A 23,351-nucleotide genomic window follows, 5' to 3' on the forward strand; every position below is an offset into this window, starting at 1 on the left:
CAAATTCACAAGTGGGGTTACTCTTTATTACTATAATTTGTTTTAAAATTAGGATAGGTGGCTTCACAACCTGCTATTTCTGCTCTGATTTTTTTTTAATCAGTTGGCGATTGCCCCCTGCAGTTTTCTTGGCAGCATTTTTCATTAGTGGCTTGCCAATTCCTTCATTGTAGTGTTGAGGGAAAGTAACTGGCCCAAAGTCACCCAGCATGTGTGCTGAAATGCTATAGGATATTGTTACTGCTGATTCAAAATACCAGCAATGCGCCCATAAAATTGTATATCACTTCCTCATTAAATCTTTACCTCTGAAAATCATAGAACGTAAAGCAAAAGATGTACATCAGATACCATAAGCTTTATTAATATCTCATCAACAAGGGGTTTTTTCCATATTGTAATTTTTAGAAAAATAATCTAAGGGAAAATGGCAAAAATCATTGTAGGCATACATAATTACACAATAACATTTTATTAAATTTTGTGGAGCAAATATTTTTGTATTGCTAAAAGCTTAGTGCAATATTAGAACTGAGCAGCCAAATACATTAAAACCTAACCACTGCATAATAATGAATAGTGCATTTACATGTTGTTCCTGTCCCTTTCCAGGAGCATAGATCCAGCTTCAAGATTACTTTGGTAGGTCCTCCTTAGTTTTAGGGTGGGATAAAGGAGGATAAACAAAGTATGTTCTGTGTCTAAAACAGAAAGAATCCTGCTTGCTCTCTGATCTTGGGAGCCAATAGTGCAGCAATGTATTATGCTAATATTTTTAATAGGCTTCACCCAAGACTTTCCCCTAAAAATGTTTAGAATCTATACAGAACACTTTGAGAACTCTATTTAGACATATTGAGCCTAAAGTAATATTTGTGCAATGGCAATTTCAGATGATGATTTGGTAGCGTAAACATTTAAAAAAACATAAATATCAGTTGATCATGAACATTGATTTTAGACAATACTGTGATGCTGTTTCTAAGAAATGTATATTATCTATATACAGTCAATAAAGTATGGGAAATAAATATATAATGGTGGTACATTACCTCTGACTGCCTAAAATCTCTGATTAAAATAAAAATTTACTTAAGAGAGCAAAGTTGAAAAGTAGTATTGAAGGCCACAGCATAATAAGGAAAAGGCAAAGAAATACAGTCATTTATGATTAGAAAGTATCGCCATGGCCGTTAACATAAATGTTAAATGTTCCCTAGCCTAAATGTTTTTGACTAATTTTAATTCTCATATAATAATATACACTAAAGTTTCCACACTGTGAGAATTTGATGTTGGACCCAGTTGGTCGTTAGTATTTTTTCTGCAAATCTCAACTATTTTAAGAACAAAAATCTACAGTTCCCTGACAGTCAGAGCTTCAGTTGCTGTTGAAGGTCATTGACAGATGCAGCACTGGTTTGAAGTTTCTCAACTACATTATCCTCTTCCACAGGCTTCATCATTTCAATTACACCGCTGATTCCAAGTACACAAGGCATACTTAAAAATACTTCACTGTTTATATTATAACATCCCTAGAAGAAAAAAAAACCATGAGCATAATATTTTTACATGTATCTGGATTTCATCAAAGGTATATGAAATATAAGGCACTTTGGGCTTGAATTTTACATATGCCAGTCACTAATACTTGTAAGATTTAAATAAACTTGCAAGTAATTACACAATTTAGATGTATTTTTATCTGAGCTATAAAATCCCAGATTGACACTAGGTGACAGCAAAGAGATAGAGAAACTAATTCTTTGCTCTTGCTTAGTGACTGTCTGGAACTACAGTATTTCAAAGGATTTATAGCATATAAACCTCAAAAAACCAAAAGTGAAAATTTTCTGCTTTAAATCATATTGGCTTTTTAAACCATATTAGTTATCAAAAGGTATGACCGAAATAAGCCAGCAAAAATACTAATCATTTTAGTGTCTGACCTTTATTGCTGAGAAATATAATTTATTTTGTTCAAAGTGATATTTAGAATTGTACTTTCAATTAAATATTTTTTTTAAGTTTTTAAAAATGGCTGACAACAACCAACGAAGAAGAACTTTGACACCTAAAACTTAACATTCAGTCTTTTTCAAAAGTAAAATCAGTTTCCTTCTTACCTTCACCATAGTTGATACAGAATGTATTTTTCTTTTATCATTCAATATAGTGTCAGTCAGATCAGCTATTGATAGACCAACAGACCAAGACCTTTGGCCTTTTCCTTTCAGAATTTCCATGGCTCTAAATATAAGAAATACATCTAAGACTTAAAAAAGACTTTTCCAACAAGCAATATTTTCTTTCAATATTCACATATTTGCACCAGAGCTGTTGTTATACTCAAATATAAATGTTTTATAGTTGAATAATGTAGATTGTGCTACTCAGATACAGGAGAACATTTATATTTGGGCTACAATCCTATACCAGCTTATATAGAAGTTCCATTAAAATAAGCATCATTTCTTTCTAAATACATATATGTTTTGATAGAGGCATAGATGTTTTTACCTGTTAGTCAACACCTGTTGATCATTTGTTAACTTATCACCAGGATGATTTATCACTGAATTAGAACTCCATGCTGCCACTGTATAAGACAATTGCAATTAATTTTCTTTTTCAAACATTTGGATAGTTAGATAATGCATCTTGGTTTTCAACCTGTGTACTTTGTAGTCTATCATGTATGCTAATAGAGGTATAATACTGTCTCTAATTTCTCCTATTAGCTATTAATTACAGCAGAAGTTGGCAAATGTTTTAAACTAGACTTCATTTACCAATTGCAGCAACCATTTGAAGTTATAATGGTGATGAAAAAAATAACTGCAACTGTGTATTTACTATCTGCAGTGTCCCTCAGTCGTGTGATCACCATTGTAAACAGAATATGTTGTTCTGTGCCTGACCCATTGTTTATCTTTCCCCCCCTTGCAGAGCAGAAAGATTAAAGAAGGATTATAATAGAGTAAGCAAGGGAATATACATCAAAAGGAATGTAAACATCGAGTATATTTCCCATTGTGTGCCTCTAACTCTCTTGTATCCTCCTCTCCAGTGGTGGGTTCCTCCCGGATCGCATGTAAATGTAAAATGTAGATTCCTAAATCATACAGCAGTTCACAGTTTTACCTTTGTTTACTCCTTGTTCACCGATAATCCAATTGTCTTTACTTCTGCTTTGGGCTTTCAACAGATTTGTAATAACGTACTGGAATCTTGCTGAATCCAAATTGCAACCAATTCCAATAACTCTGCTTTTGGGAAATCCACTCAGCTTCCATGACACATAGGTCATTATTTCGACTGTAGTTGTGATAAAAAATACATTAAGAAAATTGGCAAATATTTTTAAATGAATATAAAATAGTGGTTTAAAGTGCCTTGTAAATATTGGTGGTTTTTAATGATTTTTGTATTTACATTCCATTTTTAAGCTTAAGAAAAATTATACTGTTGTTTGGGCAACTCTTTGGAATAAGGAAGTGGAATGGTGTGCTATGTAGTAGGCACATATATCTATTAATTTCTATGATTGCTGAGGAATCAGAGGTTTTACTATTTCTCTGTGAACAGCTGCAGGGTGTCAATAACAGGTCAGGATTTCTTGCATAATGAGAAGGTTTCATCACCATAAAGATTTGATTGTGTTGGAGAAAAGATGTGAAAGGACTAAGTTTAGTATTATTTATTATCTATCCATTGGACTTTGGATAACACATACTATTGAAGTTTCTTGTATCTTCACCCATTCTCATTTATAGCACAGATATAACTCTGAGAATAAACAGGGAGCAAACAGTACTGCTGATGGTACCTAGACAGGTAATGAAATGTCTACAAACAAACAAGGAACCAAGCTCAGAGAACACCAAGGACCTCACCCTGAACTACAGATTGGAATCTTCTATTTAATTCAGAATTAGAGACGGAGCCTTTTTGGAGATCTCTGATAAACTAACAGTCCATATATCAATTATTAGATGTACTGTATCTCATATAATTTGGAAAACAGCAATTGTACATTTTATCTATTGCTTTTGTTATTTTTGGGGTGGGTCATTTTTAATTATGTTCCTCTACAGTAGCAAGCAAGCAAGCAAAAAAAAGAAAGAAAGAAAGAAGCAATGTCAAACCTCTTCCAAAATCTTTCCAAGAAGAACATACGCAGGCAGTTACCAGAATTGACTCAAATGTCTGCACAAATACACCAAAGCAGGCACAACAATATGTCTTTAGAAAAGCCAACATCCACAGGGAGTCAAAAAGTCAGTATGTTTTGTTGCAATGATGCAATTGAAGCCCTTTTCCTTTTGTATGTGCACCAACACTATATATCTACACTTCCTTCTAAGGATGCCCTGAATAGAGCTCATAGTAATTGGTCCTTGTTAGGTTCCAAACAGCAAGAACTGTTCCTATGTTATTGGATTTTTAAATTATTCTTTCCAGAATTTACATAATTTATTTAAATAAATTGTTACGATTGTCAAAATTCCCTTCAACATCAGACATTTGTCCTTCCCTATTCTGCTGATGCCTTCCTTCAAATCAGAGTTGGTGCCACCCACTGATTTCAATGAACCCTCCCAATAAATTAGGCAGTCTTAAAAAATATTAATTATGCTTCTTAATAGGAGGCAAACTGAAAAAAGGCCATCTTTGCAATACTAAATACCCAGAAAAGTCTGGCTGGAAGTACAAAAATGGTGAAAAGACATTTAATTCACGTAATATGGGCTGTTATCATTTCATTTTGGCTTAATATCCTTAACGTTTTTAATATAATATTACAAAGATCAGCATCATTTAAATATGTTAATTGAACTTCATGGACCAAACTCAAAATTTATGACTACAAGTAATATGGATTTATGGATTTATCAAGCATGGAAAGCAGCAAAAATATTACTGTTCAATGTTAGAAAAATAGCATAACCCATCTTTACAATCTTGAGTTGTCATTGTTCACTTTTTGTATATGAACAGAACAGAAAGCGAAAGATAGTCAAGGTCTTAACAAATTTGCTGATTTTTTTGTAAGTGGTATATCATGTTTCTGCTCTTTATTTCCGTGTTTGTGTTTGTATAGTTTTGTTATTTAAAAAGATTGTAATCCTGCTACTACCTTATTGGATATAAGCAATGGAGTTGACACACATGCAACAAACCACACAACCTTTATATAATATTTGGAATCAGAAAAATCTATTGAGATTTTAAATTGCCTAAAAGGAAATTTCCAAAAACCATTCATCACGTAGAACAAAATAAAACAACCAATAGATTTTTTTTTTTTAAAAATGGCCTAATACTTGATACTGTTATTTTGTGGTTGAGAATTATGACAAAATAAGATTCCTCTTACTCCTCATTAAGAAGATGTCAAAAAACCTAAGATAATATCAATTGCAAATCATATCTTGTGATTGAAACTTCATAGAATTATATAAATCTTTGTTATATAGTACCTGGTTGTGAAGCAATAAGCAGTACACTGTCTTGACTGTAATGAGCTATTGAGGGAATAATGCCTCTGAACAGTTCCACATTTCTCTGTACAACCTCCAGATAGGACTGAGCATTGCCTAGGGAATTAACGGTAAGCACCACCAATTTTGAGTCCGCTGATGCAGAAAAATCTGCAAAAATATAAAGAATTGCAAATTATTGTTGAATATATCTTATTTCAAAGAATGGCATTTTTTTAAAAAATGATAATCCATGGCTTATTTTCCTGACTTGAGATAAATAGGTAAACGTATCACTTCCAACCACTTCCTACTTATATGGTTAATAGAGGAATTATTATTAATACTACTGAAATTGAACTAATGTCAAAAATTCATAGAGAATTCAGTCTATTATGTAGTAATGTCTCTTTATACACAACCCTTCCTATGTTCTGCCCTTTGATCACTCATGTCTCCGGCTAGACTTCCCTGGCGCTACCCCCCACCGCGAGGAGGCGGAGCCAGTTCGTCCAAGCTGGTACCGCCCCAAGCGCCTGATGGAACCAGATAGGTTCCAGACGGAGCTTGGGCCATTACCTGTAGCCCTGACCCGCGCTCGGTCGGAGGACCTAGTGGCCGCCTGGAATAGGGCGACGGCTGGGGCCTTGGACCGGGTTGCGCCTTTGTGACCTCTCCTACGGCAGCGACTCACCCGGGCACCTTGGTATACCGAGGAGCTCAGGGTGATGAAGTGCCATAGAAGACATCTAGAGAGCAGGTGGAGGTCCTCACGCTCCGAGTCTGACCGAACACAAGTAAGAGCCTATTTACGGACCTACCTTGTGGCATTGAGAGCGGCCAAACGTAGACATTGTGCCGCTCTTATTGCGTCTGCTGATAACCGCCCTGCCGCCCTGTTTAGGGTGACCCGCTCCCTCCTGGTTCAGGAGACGCGGGGGGCACCCTTACAGGGAAGAGCAGAGCAGTTTGGAGAATATCTACATAACAAAGTCGCTCAGATCCGAAGCAGATGGGCCCCCTCCAGTGGTCTGGACGGGCCGTCAACAGTGAGTCTTGTGAATCCACTCTGGGAGGAGTTTGACTCTGTTGCCCCCGAGGATTTGGACAGGTTGCGTGGACGGCTGCAACCCACCACATGTTCATTGGACCCGTGTCCCTCCTGGTTGGTACTGGCATCCTGGGAGGTGACACGAGGCTGGCTTCTGGGCCTGGTGAATGCCTCGTTGGGGGAGGGATCCTTACCATCTGCCTTGAAAGAGGCGGTGGTGAGGCCCTTACTCAAGAGGTCTTCGCTTGACCCAATGGAGCTAGCTAATTATCGTCCAGTCTCCAACCTTCCCTTTCTGGCGAAGGTTGTTGAGAATGTGGTGGCGCAGCAATTTCCACGTCACCTTGATGAATCCGACTATCTAGACCCACGCCAGTCCGGCTTCCGACCCGGACACAGCACAGAGACAGCCTTGGTCGCGTTGGTCGATGATCTCTGGAGGGCCAGAGATAGAGGTTATTCCTCTATCCTGGTCCTATTAGACCTCTCAGCGGCTTTTGATACCATCGACCATGGTATCCTACTGCGCCGGCTGGAGGGGATGGGAGTCGGAGGCACCGTGTTGCGGTGGTTCGGCTCCTACCTCTCCGGCCGGATGCAATATGTGTTGACGGGGGGGGGCAGAGATCGACCCTGTGGCCACTCTCTTGTGGAGTGCCGCAGGGGTTGGTCCTCTCGCCCCTTCTGTTCAATACATATGTGAAGCCGCTGGGCGAGATCATCCGTGGTTTTGGGGTTGAATACCATCTGTACGCTGACGACACTCAGCTGTACATTTCAACCCCGAGCCACCCCAACGAGGCTGTTGAAGTGATGTCCCGGTGTTTGGAAGCCGTCGGGGTCTGGATGGGGGACAACAGACTCAAACTCAACCCCTCCAAGACTGAGTGGCTGTGGCTACCGGCGCCTCGGTTCAGCCAGCTGACCCCATCGCTGGCCATAGGGGGCGAGCAATTGCCCCCTGTGGAACGGGCGCGCAATTTGGGCGTCCTCCTAGATGCCCGGCTGTCAATGGATGACCATGTGTCAGCCGTGGCAAGGGGGGCGTTCCACCAGGTTCGCCTGGTGCGCCAATTGCGCCCCCTTCTGGATCGGGATGCCCTACGCACAGTCACTCATGCACTGGTGACGTCTCGCCTAGACTACTGTAACGCTCTCTACATGGGGCTTCCCTTGGGACGCGCCCGGAGACTGCAGCTAGTCCAGAACGCGGCCGCGCGGGTTGTCATGGGGAGCTCTAGATACTCCCATGTAACACCACTCCTGCGCGAGCTGCACTGGCTACCTGTGGTTTTTCGGGTGCGTTTCAAGGTCCTGATTACCATGTTTAAAGCGCTCCATGGCACAGGACCTAGTTACTTGCGGGATCGCATCCTCCCACATACATCCCTGCGGCCAATCCGCTCTCACAGGGAGGGGCTTCTCCAGGTGCCGTCCACTAGGCAATGCCAGCGGGTGGCGCCAAGGAGTAGGGCCTTCTCTGTGATGGGCCCAACCCTCTGGAATGACCTCCCCCCCGATATCAGAACCACCACAGACTTCCGCTCCTTCCGACAAAAATTGAAGACACACCTGTTTCGATTAGCTGGCCTGGCATAATTATAATTGTGACAACTGTTACCTCCTGGAAACATATTCTTACCTGGTTATTTATAGGGTACGGTTTTAAACTTAACTGATTTTAGGGTTTTTAGAACCATATTTATATTCTTCCGTACAGTTCTTTTAAATTTTTAACCTCTTCCTTATGTGTATTTATATCTGTATTTATATTGTATTTGATACTTGTTGTTTGTTGTGTGGACTGTACACCGCCCCGAGTCCTTTTCGGGAGAGGGGGTGGTCTAGAAATTCGAAGAAAATAAAATAAATAATAATAAATTTGTGGAATGCAGATAGATATCTCACGAAGAATATAACATGGATTAATATTTCATATATGTAATAAATGAGTATGCTTTGTCTGTATTTGCTGAGCTACAAACCACATTACATTAACCAATTTACATGTATATAGGCTTATCCACATAGTACAAGCTATGCCCAAGACCGAAGCACTGAAGTGAAAGAAACGTCCGAAAAATTTTGTACCCTGCAGAACAGTCGAGGTGCATACTTCAGTTTGCAATATTGCTAGAAAATACTATACCCTTTAATACTACCTCGACTAATTTCCACCTTTGGCAAGTCAAAGATTTCTAGGTCCATTGTTCCTCCTTTCAGTGTAGCTTCTGAGCAGTCCAAGACAACCACTTTGTCAGCAACATCCTAAATTGATTCAAAAGAAAGAAAAAAATGTTTTTCCTCAAAGCAAATACAAATTGTATCCTGAGAATAATTCTATGGGATTCAATCCAATAAGAATAACAACAGCACAAAAGGTTAAGTAGTAGTTTGTAAAATATCGCATAAACTAAAAAGAAAGCAAAAATGAATTCCTAATACATCTCATAAAAAAGACAGAGTTCATAAGTATTTATTATGAGGTTAGATGGAAAACATCTCCTAATGAACATACACAGAAATGCATTATTAATCTCTAATAAACCATAATTTAGAAGACATTTATGGAGAAAATATTCTGTGAATAGGGTCTCAAAAATTACCCTACTCCCGTGATGGCGAACCTATGGTACGCGTGCCACAAGTGGCACGCGGAGCCATTTGTCAGGGCACGCGAGGCGCTGCCCTGTCAGCTGGCCAGCGCGCATGCGTGCTGGCCAGCTGAGTTCACCTTTTTAAAAGCCATTTTTCGCCCTCCCCAGGCTCCAGAGGCGAAAAGAGCCTCCCCCGCCCCCCCCCCCGGAGGCCCTCCGGAGGCTTCAGGGACTGTCCGGAGGCTTCCCTGACGCCTTTGGAGCACATAAAACCACCCTCCGAGCAAACCAGAAGTGACTTCCAGGTTGCTCAGAGGGTGGTTTTAAGCGTTCCGAAGGCTTCAGGGACCGTCTGGAGGCTTCCCTGATGCCTTCGGAGCACTTAAAACCACCCTCCGAGCAAACCGGAAGTCAGTGACGTGCGGTGAGGTTTATGACTGGTGAGGCACTGACACAGTGCTGGGTTTCAAACATTTTTAGACTTGTGGACTTCAACTCCCAGAATTCCACAGCCAGGCATGCTCAGTTCCAATTTAAAGCGACAGCATTTGTTTTTCTCCTTTGCTCCTTCTTTCTTTTTCTTTTTCTTCTCCTTCCCCTCCTTCCTCCCTCTCTCCCTTCCTCCCCCTCTCTCAAACACACACACACACACACAGAAGTTGGATTGGACTATCTCTCCTACCCCTTCCCTCTCTCACTCACTCTCAAACAAACCCCCCCCCCCACACACAAAAGTTGGATTGGATATCTTTTCCAGTGGCTTGAAAGCAGCTCCTCTGCCACCCCCCACCCCCATTCCCCTGCTGCCTTTCCCAAACACCTCCACCATTGCAAATGCAGCCTGCTGTCTGGGTGGGAAATGCCTGGAACACAATAAAGCCCACCCACCACCTCCTGCTGGCAGGCTGGGGTGAGAGGAGAGGCAGAGAAGCCGGAGGGGAGCCGAGCTGAGCCTTCCAAAAGAAAGAGGCTGGGGGGAAGTGTGTGTACTACAGCATGGCTCTTTGCCTGGCTTCCTGCCTCCTCCTGTGGTCTCCTCAGTGCTCGCTTGTGCTCTCCCTCCCCAAGTGTAGTTTGATTGCAGGTGGAGCCACGTTGCCTTTTCAAACTTGTAATCAGTGAAGCTGGGCTAGATTTTTATATAGTTTTATCCAGCTGTGTGTGTGAGAGAGAGAAATGAATGGGGGCCTGGGGAGGAAGTCACTACACTTGGGGAGGGAGAGCACCAGTGAGGTTAAGCAGAGTCATCCACGGTGAGGCAGCAACTAGCTCAGCTTTTTCCTTTTACTTTTTTTTTTTCATGAGAGTGGTAAGGCTGTGCCTCACTTGCCACACCTGACTGCACGTCACTGCCAGAAGTGACTTCCGGGTTGCTCGGAGGGTGGTTTTAAGCGTTCCGAAGGCTTCAGGGACCATCCGGAGGCTTCCCTGACGCCTTCGGAGCACTTAAAACCACCCTCCGAGCAAACCGGAAGTGACTTCCGGGTTGCTCGGAGGGTGGTTTTAAGCGTTCCGAAGGCTTCAGGGAAGCCTCCGGACGGTCCCTGAAGCCTCCGGAGGGCCTCCGGGGGGGCGGGGGAGGCTCTTTTCGCCCTCCCCAGGCTCCTATAAAACCTATGGACCCTGGGGAGGGCGAAAAAAGCATGTGAAAATGAGGGGGTCCCGCGTAGTGCGTGCATGCGCACTGGGGGGGTCACATGTTGCATTATGGGTGCGGCACGCCCACACACGACCCCCTTGCGCTCCCCCCACTTGTGGCACGCGAGCCAAAAAAGGTTCGCCATCGCTGCCCTACTCCAATTATTTTATTACAATATAAATTGGAATACAAAATAGAAACAAGCATAACAGTAATTATAGAAAGTGTATACCTTTGCTGAAATAGCCAAAATACAAGCAAGGCCGAGATCTCCAGCCCCAACGATGGTAACTTTGCGTAATCCTCCATCATTTTTGTTTCCTTCTCCCTTTAATTGTCCATTGTTTTCACCTAAAAACCATATGCTATTTATATAAACAATTATGCATTGTCTTAAATGCTGACACTCAATAAAAATACATTTTTAAAAATTATGGTCTGGATAACTATAATTATGGTACTTTGAAAAATTTAAAAAAGTTATGCAAACAATCCTATGTATGGATGTTTACTTAAACGTAAATTTGCTTTGTCCTATTTATCTTACCCCCCAGATAACATGCAAGGGATTGCAACATGATTTTTTTTAGGTGAAAAAAGAAAAAGAAATGTTGGAACTAAGGGGAGATTTGTTTCCATTCAAATCTAAGCTGTGGGAAGGGCAAAGACTTTATTCTCTGTATGTTCCAATTTGGCAAAGGCTATTCCACTCTAACCATTTGTTACACAAAAAATTGATCGATATAAGCAATACCAAACTCAAAAATACATTAATAGATTGGTCCTAGGGACAGATGATTTAAGAAAGGAAACTAAGATTTCTTAATTTTTTCGGAAACTATATGGCATTTATGAATTTTGTTCTCCGGCAGCCGTTTCTAATTTCCGCCATTTTTTCTACTTTCTGTTTTTAAATTAGCACAACTTTCTGAGGTATCACACCATACGGTTTTATTACAGGCAGAGAAACTGAACAGGTATGGAAGTTAATCAACCCTTCACCTTTATGCATAAAACATTCTACAATCTGCCAAATCTCTTCCTGCCTTTGAACCCTTAGATACACAGGGAATTCATCAAAATGAATGAGTGATTCTAACAATAAAAAAGTGGACAGCTCAATTAAAGACTTGTAGAAACCAACGCTCAGTGTTCATCACCCTATTAATGTGATTACACTCAGATTGCCGTTAAAATGCTTTATAGATAATGCCAACTATTCTATATGCCATCCACAAACTCTCTAAATATCCTTTTCCTGCCTGACATTGGACAGTGCATTCATCAATGCTGGCTCAGTAGTAGCTTGATAATGGGGAGGGGAAGTTGGACCTTTGAGATATTTTTCACGGAGATAATCGGAATACTTGGAATACTGCATTCAGTTCTGGTCGCTACGATGTAAAAAAGATGTGGAGACTCTAGAAAGAGTGCAGAGAAGAGCAACAAAGATGATTAGGGGACTGGAGACTAAAACATACAAAGAACGGTTGCAGGAACTGGGTATGTTTAGCTTAAGAGAAAGAAGGACTAGGGGAGACATGATAGCATTGTTCCAATATCTCAGGGGTTGCCACAAAGAAGAGGGAGTCAAACTATTCTCCAAGGCACCTGAGGGTAGAACAAGAAGCAATGGGTGGAAACTAATCAAGGAGAGAAGCAACTTAGAACTGAGGAGAAATTTCCTGACAGTTAGAACAATTAATCAGTGGAACAGCTTGCCTCCAGAAGTTGTGAAAGCCCCAACACTGGAAGTCTTTAAGAAGATGTTGGATAGCTATTTGTCTGAAACGGTATAGGGTTTCCTGCCTAGGCAGGGGGTTGGACTAGAAGACCTCCAAGGTCCCTTCCAACTCTACTATTGTATTATTGTATTATTGTATTGTATAAAGGAATAGGAATTACCAAAACAATGAAAAAATACAGATTGGCCCACTTTCAAAAAGGGGACAAGTTGCCCCTCTCCCATCAAAACAGCAGGGAGAAATGGAAAGGAGTTTTGACAGCATAGATTCCCTATACGTAGGCATCTTATCGGAAAGTGCTGGGATTTTTGTATACCTTTAAATTTCCTTCTAATAAATATAGGAACTTAAGAGTCCTTTGATTTTTGCTCCTTGATTAACTGCTTCCTGTTCAGACTAAAAGGACTGAAGTCTGAGCAAAAGAAAGGGGGTTCACTGTGCCAAGCATTTTCTAGATCAGGCATGTCCAAACTTTTGGCTTGCCTGAGCCGTATTGAACGAAAAAGAATGGCCCTGGGCCACAACATATAAAATATATAATATAGTCAATATTTATAAATATCACTACAAATCATACAATGTTAAAAAGTTGCAATCATGTTACTAACTGCCCAGGGCCTCATACAGTCCTTTGGCCATGGGTTGCACACACCTGTTCCAAATCCTATGCTTTGCAACTATAATATAATAGTTTACTAATTTGGACTCTTCCAGGAAAATCCAAAACAAAATTATCAAGATATTATGAATTAGACACACAAATAACAGATGATAAGTTTTCAGAAACGATGAATACCTTCCACAATTTTTGTGATATAAGAAAGTAGGTCCATCTGTCTGGCTTCATCAGAAGATGATAATGCATATAAGGGGAGTTCCTCTTCAAATTTTATGCTCATTTCCTGTAATAACCCTATAATTACTGACTGTGGCTGTAATAAATACAGGAAAAATTAGAAATTATTTATATAACAGATATACCACTTAAAACATTCTCTAGTAAAATTTTAAGATAGCCCTTTAGATATCTAAACTGCTTGGGAATATGAGGCATGGATATTAATCACTGACACAAAAATATTGGAATACGTGTCAAAACTGTATTTTTCTTCATTGTTTCATGACCCATTTTCCAATGATTCCCTAGGGACAAGGATAATAAAGTAAGAGCACAGGAGCGGGGCTATACAGATGGAAGTGCCCTGACTCACATAGCTAGAATTACAAAAGGACAAGAGCATATTTTAATACTGTTGCTGACTGAGTCCTTAATTTTTTTTTTAATGAATGAGGTATTTTATTCATTCAGAGCTGAGATGCCATTGAAGTCCCATTTAGGTGCCTGAAGCTGTGAGGGTTTAGTGGAAGGAAACAGAACCTTAACAGGTTTCGTACACTGGGGTTCTCTTTCAGCTCTAGTGATTATTGTGAATGAAGAGACACCGTTCCTGAAGTAGATCCACAATTTACAGGCCCTCCTGGACACGCAGCTCCTGGTGATGGATATAGCCAAGGGGGTTGTTACCCAGCTTTGGCTTATGTATAAGTTGTGACCTTCCCTGGCACAAAAGGATTTTAGAACATTGACTCATGGTTTCTTTACCATCTATCTACACTACTACAATGCACTCTACTTGGGGCTGCCTTTAAAAACTATCCAAAAGCTTCAGTTGGTACATAATAGAGTAGCCCACATGCTTACTGGTAAATATTGCTGGGAACCTATCATGCCTATATTGCAGTGGTGGGTTGCAGGCGGTACACCTCCGGTATGGGCGTACCAGTGCCTGCCTGGAACACTGGCTACCGTTCTGGTACGGTGCTCCAGAGGGCCCACCCGCCTGCCTGTATTTGAGCTCTTCGTGGCTTCTGCACACGCACACACCATCTGTGCAATGCTCCGCTGAGCAGCTGGAACATCGTGGAGGCTCACGGAGGGGTTGCAAGAGGTAAGGACGCATAAACGCGCTGCACGCATGTGTGCATGCATTGCACATGATCATGTGGTGCACACAGGGCCCCGTTGCAACTGGTACAGTTCCAGAACCCACCACTGCTATATTGGGAGCCCCACGTTGCTTGTTCAATAGATTCTGGATGTAATTCAATTATTGGTGTTAACCTTTAAATGCTTTTATGAGTTCCTGCCAGACCATCTACAAGTCAGCATCTCCTTACAGAAGTTAGGTTGACCATTATAATTGTGCCAGGAGAAGCAGCTGATGGGTCTCCACTTTTGGGAAGTCAGGGAGTCAGTGTTCAGAAGGCACCCAGTCCTTTAGAGTCATCTTGAACTAAACCCCCAAAGGTGCTTTTTCAGGAGGCAACTGGACTTTCTCGTTTTTTATATTTTGAAGATGTTTCACTTCTCAAAAGAAAAAACAAGAAAGTCAATTTGCCTCCTGAAAAAACACCTTTAGGACAACTATGACCTGGATGGCTAAGAATGTCTACAGACCTTGAACTTAAGGTTAGATCTGTTCCTGCCTTCCTCACCTTTTGGAAGATGCTGGATACCACGTTTTTTCCAGAGATATTTGAGTTGTAACACTACTTTGGTATTATATGTTTATTGCTTTTAGTCCTTTCCTATATTTCTGTATTTTTATTTTGTTGTATTTGTAAAGTTGGTTAAATAGTAGTAAAATAAAAATCAAATAAAAGATGGATAGATGCATGGATGATGGATAAAAAAATGCATGGTTTGGGGATAAAATCTTCATCTGCTCCTGAGTAACACTGGTTAACTTGACTTTGTTAATAAGGAATCTGAAAATCTAATACTACATACCATCCATTCTACATGTATTACGATAACCATTTTGTATTCAAATAAATTGTATTTTATCTCATATTGCACATATTTATGTATGTAATTATATGTGGAAAAATGATAACTGCTATTAAGAGGTACAAGGGTATATCACCTTTATATAAATTTTAATAAGATAATACTTATAATTTTATGTGATGCATTTATCTAATTCTTACATGGCTCCAGGCTTGTAGATATGGCAGGTAAATCCTTCCACAGACATCGACATGTTTTCCTACAGAAATTCCCATGTTAGGAGTTGGGTTTAGAAAACAAATGGGTGGAGCAAAAGGATAAGAATCTAAAATCCATATGCAAATTGGAATGTTATAAATGTTACCTGTCAAAATACAAAATAAAAATCTGTTTAGCAAAGATTCCATGTAGTCTCTGCTTCTCATTTCAGCTAGCAGACAGAATGAATCCCCTACCCTTCATGACAGGAATGGAAAATCAGTATCTCCCACCCCCAAGTTAAAGCTGCTCCTTAACTCCTGTTGATTTTCCAGGAAGAGAATTAAAACTTTACTCTTCTGAAGAGACACTGCAGCATATGTTACATATGAGTTGTAGATTTGTTATCCAGCTGGTATTTACTATTGGATTTGTGTTAAATTGTTAACTTTTGATGCTGAAAACTGATTTGCTGACTGGATAATTACTGGCTGTTATTTGTTGTAAATTCAGTTTAAGATGATAACAAACCCAGGCAGGTTTCATGAATAGGTAATTTGATTTGGGATGGGAATAAACTTCCTTCCCAGGGGTGGGTTCCGGCAGTCACTACTTCTGGTTCACTCGTGGGCACGCTCCACGGGCGTGCTTTATGCGCACTGAATGCACATGCACAGTGCAATAAAAATTGTTCTGCGCATGCGCAGAAGCAAAAAACAAGATGGCAGCACCTATGGCCCCGCCCAGAGAACCGGTTTGAGGACGTGGCAGCCCTGGGTCGCTGCCGGTTCCAGCAACCCAGGCCACCAAACCACTACCAGTTCGGCCAAACCGGTCCAAACCAGTAGGAACCCACCATTGTTCCTTCCTCAGGCTGCTTTATGAGGGGCAGGGTGTACGCTGCTGTCCCCTCCAGCCTGGGTTAATGTGAGGGTCCCTGTAGTTCCATTCTGAACCACTAGGGTTTGTCACTGAGCTTGCTATTCGGGCTACCTAACCAAGAGGATCTAGTGTCAATTCTACCTTGGGGTTCTTATTGTGCACCCTCTTCCATGAAGTTTCAGCCTCTATTGCTGGACTTCTTTGGTGGGGCATCAGCACTGTAGCTTCTTCAGCAGGTGTTTCCTGGTGGACCTTTTTGATATCTCTTTCCTTTCTTTGATAGCTCCATGATCTCTTCCGAAGTCTATTGCTATATCTTTGGGATAGCTGCTACATTAATTATAGCCAAAAACTGATTTTTTTTTGAGATTCCATCCATGGACTTTCTCTGGACAATGTCCACCCACAAACCTCAGCTGCTTCTATAGCATTGTGGCAGGTCTGTTACTTTAACTGCTGCTGAATCTCCTCCTGACCTTCATGCTGCTTTATCTCCCTGTATTTCCACTATTGCAGTATCAGCTTCATGCTAAGCCAGCTGCAGATTTTTTTTTCATTTTCTGCTGCTTAATTTTCACCATTAAAGCTTAATCAAAAAAAGTCTTTCCAGCTCCCTTGCTAAGAAACTTCAGCATTCATTTTATTTATTTTAACTTTAACTTTAACTTTTATTTAATCTATAAACCGCGCCCACTCCCAGAAGGGACTCGGGGCGGTGTACAGTCATATTAAAAACACAATATAAATACATACAGATATAGTTAAATATACATAAATATAAACATAGATGGAGGAGGTAGCATATAAACTGTACAATAGTAGTTAAAATAAAAATTAGAAATGCATTAAAAACTACCCCTAAAAACTACCCCAAAATAAAATGTTTGCCAGGAGGTTTAAAAATGGGACTATAAATGGGCCAGGCCAGCTAATTGGAACAGGTGGGTCTTGAGTTTTTGTCGGAAGGAGCGGAGGTCGGTAGTGGTTCTGATATCGGGGGGGAGGTCATTCCAGAGGGTTGGGCCCATCACAGAGAAGGCTCTACTCCTGGGCGCCGCCCGTTGGCATTGCTTAGTGGACGGCACCCGGAGGAGTCCCTCCCTGTGGGAGTGAATCGGTCGCAGGGATGTATGAGGTAGGATGCGATCCCGCAGGTAACTAGGTTTGTCACTTAGTAGATTCATAAGGCTATCTAGCTTAAGTAATGTGACTTTTTGTCCCAAAGGTGCTTTTTTTTTTCAAGAGGCAACTGGACTTTCTAGTTTTTCTTTGAAGACTTTGTGTCAGGATTTCATGTTTCGTCTCTCATCCAAGAAGCTTCTTCAGCTCTCCTCCATCCAGTCAGAGCTGAAGAAGCTTCTTAGATGAGAAGTGGAAAACCAGAAAGTCCAGTTGCCTCTTGAAAAAAAAGCACCTTTGGGACAACCATGACTTGGATCAGTGTTTCTCAAACTTGGCGACTTTAAGTCCTGTGGACTTCAACTCCCAGAATCCCCCAGCCAGCATAGCTATGCTGGCTGGGGGATTCTGGGAGTTGAAGTCCACAGGACTTAAAGTCGCCAAGTTTGAGAAACACTGACTTGGATGAATCTCCATATATGTGACTTTTTGTTTCTTACTTCAGACTTCAAGGGAAAAAAGATCTCTAATGATGCTGTACTATATATTCCTGCTTCTTATTTTATCAGACCCATCCACATAGGTAAGTAGACTAGGAAGGGAGGGGTGGCAAGGTATTTCTTCATTTGCTGATCCAGACCCTTTCCTTGAGAATATGCTACTAAAGTTGCTTTTATTATATTAGCTGCTTATTGTGGTAAGCTGTTTATAACCTTTGATTGAAGCAACATATAATCTTGGTATCTAAATACATTTCAAAATATATTATTTGAAATCTTCAAATAACAAGAAATACAAAGGAAACATTCCTTGCACTCACCCTTATATTTTACTGGAACAGTACTAGTAAAGTTCAGAAGGTCTTTCTGGGATCCATCCTTAAAAGCTGAAATTCAAAACATTATATCACTATGGATTTAATTTTTCCTTTTAAAATTGCCTTAATTTAGCATTGTTCCTAACATTTCAAATTAGCTAAAACAGTCATTTATTTTATTAATTTTTTTAAAAAATGTGTGTCTCTGTGTGTATTAAGGCACTGAACTAGAAAGCAGGAGACCATGAGTTCAAATCCTGCCTTGACCATGAAACCCAGCTAGGTGACTTTGGATCAGCCACTCTCTCTCAGGCCAATCCACCTGACAAGGTTACTATTGTGGGGAAAACAGGAGGCGGAAGGTGTGTTGGATATGTTTGCCACCCTGAGTTATTTGTAAAAAAATAATAAATGCAAGATAAAAATAAATAAATAAACGCATTACACATGCACATGTACACACAAATAGAAATTACATAGAATTTCAAAGCATCATAATAGGACATAAACAGTAAATTCAGCAAACACAGATTTCCTAAGGCAGCATAATGCTATAGAATATCTATTCAAAAATACAGGGATGCTAATTAAAAAAATAGCAGCATATAAATATACACGTTGTTCTACTGTGCCATTATTGTGAAGGTTATAATAGTAAAAAGTAATCGATTAACTGCTGAAAATTTAAAAAAATATATAGAGTAAAATTGCAATCCCATGCATACTGCCCAAATAATTGAAAGGAAACAATGGGTATAATTCCCAATAAATACATTATGGTATTAATATGCATGTTATACTATTATACTGTTAATGCAGAGCACACTTCAGGTGGCTAAATAATAGCCACATACAGTGTATTAATATTCAGCATTTATTTCACTTTATTCATCTGATTTATAAGATCCCCCAATTTAAAAAAATTGCAGGTACAGGTAGTCCTCATCTTACCACCACACTGAGCCCAAAATTTATGTTGCTAAGTGAGAAATTTGTTAAGTGAGTTTTGCCTCATTTTACGACTTTCCTTGCCACATTTGTTAAGCGAATCACTGTAGTTGCTAAATTAGTTGTTAACAGAATTCCCCATTGCCTTTGCTGGCAGAAAGTTGGAAAAGGAGATTAGATGACCCCGGGACACTGCAACCGTTATAAATGTGCGTTAGTTGTCAAGAGGATGAATTTTGATCCCATGATCATGGGGGTTGCTGCAACGGTCATAAGTGTGAAAAATGGTCATGTCACTTTTTTTCAGTGCTGTTGCAACTTCAAATAGTCACTAAGCAAATTGGTGTAAGCCAAGAACTACCTGTAATGTATCTATCCCCAAAATAGGAATTCTTACTGTAAGTGCTCATTGTGAACTTGATGTTGGGATACAACTCATTTATGTGCTTCAGTTCTTCTATAGTCAGATCTCGGAATTTATACTGGAGACATAAGAAAGACAGTTTTAATCATCTTAAATATGAACTGCAGGGCCATGTAAAAGAAAATGTCTAAACAGCCACTTGAATTACACAAGAATCCATTTAAGCTTATGACTACTGCTTCCGTGACTCCATCGAGCCATCTCATTCTCTGTCGTTCCCTTCTTCTTTTGCCCTCAATCTTTCCCAGCATTAGGCTCTTCTCCAGTGAGTCCTTCCTTGTCATTAGGTGGCCAAAGTATTTGAGTTTCATCTTCAGGATCTGGCCTTCTAAAGAGCAGTCAGGGTTGATCTCCTCTAGGACTGACTGGTTCAATTGCCTTGCATTCCAAGAAACTCACAGGAGTCTTCTTCAGCACCATAGTTCAAGGGCCTCAATTCTTTGGCGCTCAGCCTTTAGGAAGCCAATTATAGTTCAGTATCCTGGTCCTCAAACTGAAAAAAGTATTTGGGATTTCAATCAGGGGTGAAATATAGCAGGTTCTGACAGGTTCTGGAGAACCGGTAGCGGAAATTTTGAGTAGTTCGGAGAACCAGCAAATGCCACCTCTGGCTGGCCCCAGAGTGGGGTAGGAATGGAGATTTTGCAATATCCTTCCCCCAGGAGTGGAGAAGGAATGGGGATTTTTCAGTATCCTTTCCCTGCCACGCCCACCAAGCCACGCCCACAGAGCCGATAGTAAAAAAAAATGAATTTCATCACTGCAACACACATATATCTGGAATTCTTCATTGAGCAAAATTCCTAGGGAATGTGGGAAAGGGGACATGAAAGGGTGATTTGATAATAAAATCAGGATCTCTTATCTGGTCAAAATGTTTTAACAGAATTTAGGAGGATCTATAGACCTTAAATGGATTAGAAGACTCCAAATGAGATGGGGAGGGATCACCACATTGTCAATGCTGCACCTGGCTCTTACAGGAGCTTATTTTGTGTGAGACTCTTATAACAACATTCAATACACAATCCTGTGACATGTTTGCTGCAAATCATGCTCCTACCATAGACTTCACAAGCAGCAGTAAGTAATAGAAGATACACTTTCATAGCAAAGTTTGTATTACAGTATATAAAATCATCATCCTAAACCATAAAGGGATGTTTATGATTTGGGCTTGGAGCACTTAGAGAGCTATCCAATCCACAGGTCTCTGAGCCGACAGAAATAGCATGTCAGCATAAATTGTGCTCCTATTCTCTGTCCTTACTCAGCAATAGTAACAAAGCTGTCTTTATATACTGCAGGCTAAATTAAGGAAAAGGATTGGCGGATGCCCTCAGATTTGTTTTCCCTTCCTCTTGCAAGTAGGGAATCAACAATCATTCAATCTCCTTAACATGAGACGGGGGAGTCAGGTAAATGAGGTTGGTGCTTACAACAGTGAATTTAGTCATCTGGCCAGTTGCCTTAGAGTTTGTGAATGTGCAGTGACATACCCCTTATTCAGCTCAATGTTTCAATCCCTCAGATTATTTGTGAATAGAGGCTCATTCTCCTCACTGCTACCCGGGTACCAAAACAGAGAGCAGATGGGCATGGAGAAAGGGTACAGAATCAAGTGGGAGATAATAATGCTCAAGCAATGTGCCTCACCCATCTTGGAAGAACCCAGAAGTGCTTTTTCAAGAGGCAATTGGACTTTCTGGTTTTTCTTTGAAGACATTTCGCTTCTTAAGCAAGAAGCTTCTTCAGCTCTGACTGGATGGTGGGGGATGGAATCCTGGATGGTGGGGAATGGGAGATTCCATTTTTCTTGGATGAGAATCAAAACATCTTCAAAAAAAAAAAACCAGAAAGTCCAGTTGCCTCTTTGAAAAAGCACCTTTGGGACAACCATGTTCTGGATGCCTGAGAATCTCCATAGAAATCTCAGAAAGAGTTCTAAGAAGAGAAAAGTCTATTTAAAAAAAGAAGCAGCTAGGAAGGACTTTATGGTCTCTCAACTGCACCCTGGGGATAAGAGAAAGTAACACCACCAGGACAGAGCAGAAAAAGGCTGTTTTTGTGATATACACATACTACAATTTGGGGGGCACGAGGAGCAGCATGAACTATGAATTACATGCATACCCCATTGTGATTTATTCAATAGAAATTCAGGCTAATTCCACATTAATGTGTTAATTACTGGGTCCATCAGGAGATCAACTTAATAGAAAAGAGATCGTACATCAAACAAGCATGACCCATTGTAATAATGATGACTCTGTGATTTCTATTCCCAGAACAAAAGAAAGGTGATGGGATTCGTTGGCATATAAATTATTGAGGAGGAAGTAGCCAACGTTTGAAGCGGAAAGGAAAAAAAAAAACCTAAAGCCACAGGATTGAGGAAACCCCGCAAAAACATGCACCATTCACTGCGGCTGAACAGGGAAGCTGGGGTCCAGTAGCTTATGCACTATCGAACGGGAAGAAATCGAATACAAGAAGGAAAAAGAGCAAAGGAAACATGATCCAATGCAATACTTTTCAATGAAAGGGAATATTTATAGCTCAGGGTTGAAATGAGGGATCCTTGCTGCTCTCTGAGCTTGCTTGTTTTCTTGCAGAAGTTTCATTACCGTAGAGCGCTAGTTACGGTAACGTTACCTAGTAACTAGGTACCTAGTAAATAAGTTACCTAGTTAGGGTAATGAAACGTCTGCAAGAAAAAAGCAAGCTCAGACAGCACTAAGGACCCCTCAATGTTTTTCAAACTTAGCAACTTTAAAAAGTGTGGACTTCAATTCCCAAAAATCCCCCAACCAGCCATGTTAGCTGAAGAATTCTGGGAGTTGAAGTCCACAACATCTTAAAACTGCCAAGTGTGGAAAAAAACAACATTGATTTAATGGATTCAGGCAGTCGCTCCCTCTCCCTTCAAAGCCAGGGAAGGTGCTCCAAAATTGGGACGCCGAAACCAGCGCTCGCGCTTCTAAAACTCTTCCTCCTCCCACTTTCGCCGCTTGCCTTGCTCAGCCACTTCCGCAACTTCTCCTCCGAGAACTCCATGGCTCGCTCTCCCAGAGGGTTCGGAGGCGCCGGGAGCGCTTCCTGTTACTGTCAGCCAGAGAGAAGACGGCAAGCGGCAAGGTCCAATCAGTCGAGCAATTTGCAGAGCAGGACAGGACAGGGCAGGGCAGGGCTAGAGCGGGCGCGTCTGTTCTGTTCGCGCTGCTCAGGTGAGAGAAGCAGCTACGCGCAGATCTTCTCCTTCTGGGAATGCTGAAAAGTCAGACTGTAGCTCAGGTGGCCGTACAAAACGTCAGAGCGAATCAGCTGTTCGAATCGAATTGGGAATCGTTCCCCTGCGGCATTCTCCACTAGACGAACTGCATACCAGCCTTAATTAAAAGACATTACCTGGCATAGCATTTTCCCCCATGACACAGCTACCTCTGAAAGAGATACTCGTCTGGCCTGGCTGTAAAATAATATACAGGGAGTCTTCCATTTACACAACAGTTCATTTAGTGACCGTTCAAAATTAACAATAGCACTGGAAAAAAAGTGGCATGATCATTTTTCACACTTACGACCCTTGCAGCATCCCCATGATCACGTCATCAAAATTAAAACTTGGGCAACTGACTCATATTTATGACGGTT

The 23,351-nt window shown here is 40.8% G+C and overlaps 1 protein-coding gene across 1 annotated transcript; it reads right to left on the reverse strand.

The window, feature by feature from the left end:
* Positions 1-339: 339 nt before the first annotated feature.
* On the reverse strand, positions 340-22,950 carry UEVLD (UEV and lactate/malate dehyrogenase domains). Its single transcript, XM_081936537.1, has 12 exons — positions 22,713-22,950; positions 19,671-19,755; positions 18,329-18,394; positions 15,510-15,673; positions 13,315-13,450; positions 11,006-11,124; positions 8,700-8,805; positions 5,487-5,657; positions 3,148-3,321; positions 2,524-2,602; positions 2,130-2,253; positions 340-1,538 (listed from the first exon to the last, which is right to left on the reverse strand). The coding sequence occupies exons 1-12, from the start codon at positions 22,752-22,754 to the stop codon at positions 1,374-1,376; spliced, it is 1,431 nt and encodes a 476-aa protein (XP_081792663.1). The 5' UTR covers positions 22,755-22,950; the 3' UTR covers positions 340-1,373.
* Between the last annotated feature and the right edge of the window lie 401 nt (positions 22,951-23,351).

The sequence above is a fragment of the Natrix helvetica genome (assembly GCF_964273705.1).
Source record: "Natrix helvetica genome assembly, chromosome: 1".
NCBI classification, from domain to species: Eukaryota; Metazoa; Chordata; class Lepidosauria; order Squamata; family Natricidae; genus Natrix; species Natrix helvetica.

Bases quoted from the DNA above. Each gene is read 5' to 3' on its own strand.
- UEVLD (XM_081936537.1), bottom strand. From the start codon at position 22,754: ATGGAGTTCTCGGAGGAGAAGTTGCGGAAGTGGCTGAGCAAG. The intron at 13,451-15,509 runs GTAAGAATTAGA...TATTTATTACAG, and splicing joins ATCTACAAGCCTGGAGCCAT to CCACAGTCAGTAATTATAGG. The intron at 1,539-2,129 runs GTAAGAAGGAAA...TTTTTCTTCTAG, and splicing joins CTGTATCAACTATGGTGAAG to GGATGTTATAATATAAACAG.